Source organism: Hydra vulgaris, chromosome 15 (genome assembly GCF_038396675.1).
Source record: "Hydra vulgaris chromosome 15, alternate assembly HydraT2T_AEP".
In the NCBI taxonomy this organism is placed as follows: domain Eukaryota; kingdom Metazoa; phylum Cnidaria; class Hydrozoa; order Anthoathecata; family Hydridae; genus Hydra; species Hydra vulgaris.
The window spans coordinates 10856333-10864941 of NC_088934.1; the positions used below are offsets into that span (position 1 = coordinate 10856333).

Consider the following 8609-nt stretch of genomic DNA (forward strand, 5'->3'; position numbering starts at 1 on the left):
AACTTAGCTTTTGACTTTAAATGCTAAAAAGTCAACAAACTAAAAGACATCCTCGGCAAAAAGTAATATTAAATGACTTTTCATCAGTTTTGGAAGATCATACATGAAAATGGCAAATTAAAATGAAAAACCACCGTAAATATATTTGCAAACAGTGAATAAGCGAAAATGAGCAAGGTACTACTTTTCCCTGTACTGCTATTTACTGTTGAGAAAAGTATTTCAATCTTAGATAAGATCAGATAGCTACAAACTCATTCAACCCTCGCCTTTTATGCATTTATAATGAGCAGCAAATTTTCTTTTTACAATTCTCCCATCTTTGCTAATAAATGCTAAAATACCATGACTGTATTCAAAACCTTTTTAACTGTTTTCCGTGGAGTTGTTTCTCCTACTCCTCTCATTTAAGTTACCTTAACAATTGATAAATTAAACTAAAAGCATGAATAATTATTTTACCAATTTAAGTACCATATTTATATTAATATTGTGACTACTTAAGTGATCTTACTCTACATGTTTGTATTAGCAATAGTATATATATATATATATATATATATATATATATATATATATATATATATATATATATATATATATATATATATATATATATATATATATATATATATATATATATATATATATATATATATATATATATATATATACATATATTAGGGCTGCGGAAATTAACGATTAATTAATCGATTAATCGCTAATTTATTTAATCGATTAAAATTTCTTTAATCAGTAATATTTCGAATAATTTTTGCCGGTTTTCCGTTACTTTTTTTTTTTTTTGCCGTACATATATATATTTACAAGTTTCGTTTTTTATAATAGTAATATTTACAAGTTTCCTTAGTCAAAATATATAAACGAGATTATAATTATAATTAAAATAGTACAGACAGGACTTCAAGAAGATCGTACTGATCTTATCACGAAGCCCTTACAAGTGAATAATATATATTATGTTCAATATAGGTAATATATTATATATTAAGTACAACTAGTTGTATTAAAACTACTCGAATATTAAAGTTAACTTTAATATTCTTCAATTAGAATAAACTCAAGATTACCTGTTTCTCTTATATTATATTTATTTACGTTATTTATAAAGAAATTATTTGTGAAGTGGTGTGGTACTTGGCCTAATTTAAGTTTTAGCATGAACAATATATTTTGATATCTGTTAATTTGATAAATGTTAAGCATATAAATTTATAAAAAAATATATCGTTTTCATATAAATCATTCGCAAAGAAGTTATTTTCAGTTTTAAAAGTTTTAAAAACGTCTAAACGCAACTTTTCAAAATCAATTGTTTTAAAGTCATTAGCCGTGACGAAAAAGAGTATTAAATATAGAATTTTTTAATAGAATTTGATAAATATAAAATTAATTTTGAAAGCGCGTATCTTGAAAATCTCGACTAAAAATTTTGTCATATTTTAAAATACTTACTGACCTGGGAACATTATCTTACATTTCTATATCCGTTTCTAAAGTAAACAATGTTTGTTTTGCAAATATGGCTGCGGCAACTAATGAAAGCAACGTTTCTGTCAAACATTTAACTGGAAAGTTAAGCAAGCATTTTGTTTTCAAGTTGAATGCTGATGGTAAAGTAGACGAAGGTGACAAAATATACTGCGTTCACTGCAATAAACAGTTTGCTTTCCGTGGCTCAAACACATCGCTGACTTATCACCTTCAGCACAAGCATCCTCTGAAATATCAACAGGTTGTCGACAGTGAACGTAAGATGACCCCTCAGACAATATCATTCACCAATTTATTTACGTGTCAGTCAAATAAGCCTGTCAGTGAAAAGGTCTCTGCCGACCTGAAGGTGGTAATAGCTCATTGGATTGCCAGTTCTGGACGTCCAACAGTAATTGTAGAAGATGCTGGACTAGAGGCGGTGCTTCGTATTGCCCTTCAAAACCAGACTTATACTTTGTCCAGTCGCCGTACAATCGACACTGTCATTGGAGAGATGTACAATGAGAAGTTGAATGAACACAAGAAAGCTCTAGAATGCATTCATAGTATTGCTCTAACTACTGACTTTTGAACCTCCACCAACAGTGAATCGTACTGTGGGATAACAGGTCATTGGATTGATTCTGAGTGGAAACTGACGTCTGTCGCTATAGCTTGCATAAATGTTGAAGAAAGGCACACTGCTGATAATGTTGCCAGTTTCTATGAAGAGTTTGCCGCAACGTGGAACATTGCTGAAAAAATTAGCTGTATCGTAAGGAACAGTGCACGAAATGTGGTTGCTGCTATAGGACGGACGGATTACAGCCATATACCGTGTATTGCACACTGTCTTCAACTGAGCATACTAGCAGGTTTGAAAGCAGCTGATTCATCTCCTATTCTGGCTAAATGTCGACACCTAGTTAGACATTTTAAGCGCAGTTCAAGGAATACATCAGAGCTAAAGGCCAGCCAGGCCAGTACCTCTAACAGGTCTGACGATGTGAAGTTTCACAAATTGCAGCAGGATGTAGCTACGCGGTGGAACAGAACCTACCTAACGTTAGCCAGATTGCTGGAAGTGAAAGATGCCATTAAGCAGCATCATATTGACCATCCCGAGAATTACACTGGAGATAAACTAAAGGAGTTGGACTGGGAGAAAATGTCAAAATTTGTCTCGGTATTGGTCAGTATTTATCTCGGTCCACTTGCAGATGCTACTGAGTATACTGGTAGTGAACAGTATGCTACATGTTCGGCTGTACTTCCGTTAGAAGCATTTTTGCGCAGACTTCTGCGGGTTAATGATGACGATCCAGGGTATATAGCACGTTTCAAATCTGCAACACTAAATGACTTCTCAGGTCGCATTGAAAACATTGATGCATTGCCAACGTTGCAAATGGCTGTGGCATTAGACCCACGTTACAAGAAACTCGGCTGTCTCTCAAGAGAGAAACGTGAAGCAGTTTGGACAATACTTTCTAATGCATTTCGGGTGTACTGTAACCAAAGACAGAGAGCTGAACGTGAAACTACTACCAGCACTAGCGAGGCATCAGAACCTGTGCGTATGAAAATGAAACTTACTCTGTTGGTCAACGACTCGGAATTGCAATCCTCATCAGATGAATCACAAACAGTACATGGCTCACTGGCTGAGCTTACACGATATCAAGAAGAAGGTGTAATTCCAGAAACTGAGAATCCCCTCATGTGGTGGCAACTGAACAGGCATCATTACCCTAACCTGAGCAGTTTTGTGCAGACAATTCTATGTGTACCTGCCACTTCTGTTCCTTGTGAAAGACTGTTTAGTTCGTCAGGGTACATTGTCAACAAACTGCGAGCTTGTCTACTTCCAGAAAACGTTAACGTTCTCGTTTGTTTACGTGACTGGCTAAAGTGATGCCTACTTGTACTTGTCAATTAAACTGAATACAGTATAGCAGGCATTAAGTGTCTTGTTTGTTAACGTTTGTGAATACTGTAGTTAGTTAACGTTTACCGATAACAACTTCACCTCACCAGTGGTGAAAAGCAGGTTATTCTGTCGAGTTCAGAAATAATCGAATTTAATCGATTAATCGATTAAAATTTTAGACGATTAATCGAACAAAAAAAAATTAATATTATATATATATATATATATATATATATATATATATATATATATATATATATATATATATATATATATATATATATACTATTGCTAATACATATATATATATATATATATATATATATATATATATATATATATATATATATATATATATATATATATATATATATATACATATATATATATATATATATATACATATATATATATGTATAGATATATATATATATATATATATATATATATATATATATATATATATATATATATATATATATATATATATATATATATATATATTTTAATAATAAGCAACTTTGGAATAAATAGAACAGTGGTTTGTTTGGTTTTGCAATGGGTGCTCCTGACTGCGTTGAGGTATGTCAGCTTTTCGGAAATTTTCTTTTTTTTTAGCTATCCTAGCCATATAATAAAATAGGCTTTGACTTATACCGAAACAATGCGCTTGTGGATTTTAAAAATTCAAATGACTACCTCATGGATGCAATAAAAAAAATATTATGCAAATCTTTTTACAATTTAATATGAAAGTTGTGAATTTTTTTGAAGTGACACAACCTCAATGATTAATCTTTCAGAGTGTTTTGTAAACCAAATTATAAACCAAGTTGTATACATGTTGATTCTAATCACCTTACTAGCATTTTAGAGCAACTTCTTTTTTCTATATAGTTAAGGCTGTCAGCTATATTTCTGAAGTTCTGCCAGCTTGTGTCAGGATGTATTAAAAGTCTGTTTGCAATTTGAAGCTTAATTATATGATAATTTTAATGATAACTTATTCAATTAGAGAAACAAATTAGTTTCTAAATGTAGACATAAAAGCAAATTTCTTGTTTCGAATATCAATATGGGTGATTAGGCAACCGTTTTTAGATATTTCTTTTTTCTTTTTGTTTTATGTTGTTATGACGACGAAGCACACTTCTCAGTAACTTTTTATTTACATAACAGGTAATTGCCTTTAGGCATGAAACTTTTATAGCATGTATATATATATATATATATATATATATATATATATATATATATATATACGGAAAGCCAACGGAAGCCAACTTAAACATGATTGCATCATTATTAATGATGCAATCATGTTTTTTCAGAATGAATTTTTGAAGTCATGAAAAATAAAAAATTGATAAGATTTGTTTAGTAATAATGGAAGATTTGTAGAGAGTTCGATGTTTTAGTTGTAAGAATTTTTAATGAAGAGCGATTTTTTTAACTGTGATTTAGGTGCTTTGTCATTTTCTTTGTATAGCTGTTATGGTATTTTTAAAAACTTTTTTAAATCAAATGGCGACAATGTAAGATATTCAATGTAAATCGTTTAAATTATTAATAAAATTAAAGAACAAGAAAGAGAGAATCAGAGCCTGTTGACAGTGGTAATGGTTGTTCCAACTCTCACAAGTAAAAAAAGCCGATCATAACAACAAATAATTTTTAATTTTATTATATCAACTAACATAACTTGCTTTACTTTTCCTAGGACTATTTTGGGCAAGAAACACAAGATACTTATCAAGATGGATAATTTTATAATCAAGGAAGACAAAGCAAATGACATTGCCTTTATCAGAGATCAGATAAAAGATTGCAAGATATGTATCAAAGATATGAGCAAAGAGAGATCTGGAAAGATTGACTAATAAAATACCTTCTATTGTAGATGCTCAGGATTCAGTACTTAATACTTAAAATTCACTGACACACTCAGTTTAAATGACTGAGTATAAGCCTAGTCCTGCCAAAAAGAAACACACCAATTTTCAATTTGAACTTATTGAGATTAGTATACATGAGAACTTATTGAGATTAGAACACATGAGAACAGCTTGAAAGTTAACATACTTGCCAATAAAATCACTGCTACTCTAACAAAGTTGGTTTTGAAGAGGTATTGAATATTAGCAACATGATTTACCTGCGGTAAGTATAAAATGAAATAACGCTGTACGAATGTAGAAGAGGTATACATGATTTTGAAGAGGCTATTGGTTGCAAGGTCACTATTGCACCTGAAAATCCTCTTTTTAAATTGCTTCATAAACAGTCGTATTCCATTGATACTGAAAGTTGCCGCTGAATAAGTTTGAATGAAAATCTGTTTGTGGATTTTGGCTAGAAGCTCAAGCAATTAAAGAAAAGAACCAACTTATAGAGATAGTAAAAACAAAGCTTTTAAAAACTCAGAGATTAGCTTAAAATTATTGGAAGCAGACATTTATTAAAATTCTATATAATCATTTTTGGTAGCATTCTTTTCAAAACGTTTTAGTATCAAGATTTAGGAAATATTCAATAAAAGCATAATAAAAATTTAGACTGGTGAGAAAAGAGATGACTACCATGAGCTAGCAGAGTTATCTCTTATGTACCTGGACCCAATCCATATCTTCAAATTTAAGAAACCTGGTGCTATACATCATGCCAGATTCATGACCAAAGGTATTTATTACCGGAAAGTTCTCCTTTTTAAAGATTCTGTGCAAAAGCATATAGATCTAAATTCAGCTTTCATCACCAGGATGATGGGAAGGCAAGTTTGTTGCTATCTTCTATGTACTTCTAATTTTGTTGCTATCTTTTTCTACTTCTAAGTTTCTGACTAATGAGAAACCAAGCATTTTTCCGTTACAGGTATTCAAACAAAACATAAGTATTAGATTTAAATATAAATTGAATATTACTAAATTTCATGCATTAAAATTATATAATTATAAAATTACAAAAATATATCATTTTTTCTTAATCAGAACATGAATTTTATTTCAAAGATGTCCAGGTATGTTGAACTTGCAGCAGGAAGAACCTGCTGCAAGTGCAGCAGGTTTAAATCATTGGTAAACCATAGCTGGTACCTTGATTATTTGAATTTCCAGCCGTACGTCAAAAACCTGGCTGTCATTAATGATTGTAGCGAGAGGGCTGTAAAGCTGGTACAGGAAACAGTGTGTCGAGTTAAGTCTGAGCATATGCTGCAAAACTGTTCAAATTCCAAAACAACTGGACAGTGTTTTCCTCAAAGACCAAAGCTGCCTACCGCAAATAAGCTGAAAAGAAAACACCAACTCAAATTTTGTAAGATTTTCCTGTTATAGAAGATGTAAATGTATTTAGCTTCTGTGAAATGGATACTAAACCAGATATCAGCACTGATTTGTTTCTTGATGTTAATGCTGTAAAAAAACTGTTTGTGACCATGAGGCTGCTTATTACATCTAAATAATTATTTTTTGTTGATTTTTGCAAATTTTGTTTCATACATTTTTACCATTGTTTGTTTATTATTTAAAAAAGATTGACTGGGGTGGGCTTCCTCTTTTTTTTTTTTAAGCGGTTAATGAAAATACACTGCTGATTATTTTGTTTCTATAAATTATTTATGTTTACATCAAAAAAATCAGAGTTCTATTTTTATAAGAAGAATCACCGCCAAAAAAATCTGGATTGCATTGATTGTCAATAGCTGTTACAGATCTGGCGCAAAACATGAAAATGAACCTGCAATGAGAATTTTTGGTATATGTCTTTTAAATAACATAAACATTCGTTTGTTAAAATAATATCCTGTTTTTTAATTTTTTTCCCGGTATATTATGCAACTTATAAAAAAAAAGTAATTTTTGAAAATTTGAACACCTCTACTGTAAATATGAAAAATATATTACAACTACAACTATACTTGTGTAAATCTCTGCAATTTATAGTATAAAATATCTAATAAAGTTATATTGCATACAAAATTTATATTAAAAAATAAAAAAATGTAGTTCTATTATTAGTATGAAGAATCTCAAATTTATTAACTTTAATTTAAGTTAGATAAAAGCCCATGTTCATGAGCTCACAAAATAAAATTTTTGTAGGGAAAATATTTTGCCTATTTGATAACCGTTTGAAGTTCATATTTAATAATCAAAAATTTATTGATTTAAATAAAAAGATATTATTATATAGCTATATAGTTAAAATTTATATTAATATTCGATAACTTTAACCAAATAGTTGATTTTTTTAGCATAAAAACCGGCAAGAATCAAATTATTTTAAAATCAAGATAAACCTAACAAACCATTTTAACAATTTAACCACCAACTTACCCGTTTTAAAATATTCTACATTACATTTAATATTTACATTACAATTAGATATTTTACATTACATTAAAGCACCAACTTAACTTTTTTAAAAAGATCTTACAAAGACGCATGCGTAAAAGTAACACAAGAAGAAAAGAATAAACCTCCTGTGGATGCAGACGTCTAATGGATGTCTAAGGACATGCTATTTTGGATTTGGACGTTTATGGACGTCTATTGGACGTCCCAAGACGTATAATTTTGGACTTGGACGAATGGACCTAAACGGTTTGTCCTATGGACGTTTAAGGGCGTCCTGCGCCCATTGGGATTGTATCAATAAAACACAACTCTATTGCATAAATAACACACATGGTAAGCATGATGATATATAGCACCTTAAAATAATAAATAAGAAGTTAGATAACATTTATCAACTTCTTTTAAACAAACATCTGAGCATTGCTATCGAAATATAAAAAAAGATTTTTATTATAGATATTTTAAAATAGAAGAATATGTAAAAAAGACGTGATACCTATTGAGGCAGAGAGTCTTTTTAAAAGTTTCTTTTTTATTTTATCTACTATAAAACTTTTAATAAAAACGATGCCAACAAAATTGCTCTTTATTGAAAAAAATACGTGACTATTGTACCACTTACATTTCACCTTAAACCAGCCGTTAACTATTTACAGAAACCCAATGTCAATCCCAGTAGAAACCAGGTTCAATTTACGGCCATATTTTTACATTGTATGGGACCCTTTTGACATAGAGATCAATTCCCAGCCCAAACCCAATCCCAGTTACCCCAGCTCAATCCCAGTCAATTCCAGCTGGGACCCTGGTAAAATGGTTAACTGGGT

At 30.5% G+C, this 8609-nt stretch overlaps 1 protein-coding gene across 1 annotated transcript; it reads left to right on the forward strand.

The window, feature by feature from the left end:
* Positions 1–1543: 1543 nt before the first annotated feature.
* LOC136091753 (E3 SUMO-protein ligase ZBED1-like) lies at positions 1544–3412 on the forward strand. The gene is made up of 2 exons (XM_065819462.1): positions 1544–2013; positions 2104–3412. The coding sequence occupies exons 1-2, from the start codon at positions 1544–1546 to the stop codon at positions 3410–3412; spliced, it is 1779 nt and encodes a 592-aa protein (XP_065675534.1).
* The last annotated feature ends 5197 nt before the right edge of the window (positions 3413–8609 follow it).

What these genes read in the sequence shown, in the direction of transcription:
- LOC136091753 (XM_065819462.1), top strand. Translation starts at nt 1,544, where the DNA reads ATGGCTGCGGCAACTAATGAAAGCAACGTTTCTGTCAAACATTTAACT. An exon ending in GACACTGTCATTGGAGAGAT is followed by an intron (nt 2,014 to 2,103) that starts GTACAATGAGAA and finishes CTCCACCAACAG; the next exon opens with TGAATCGTACTGTGGGATAA.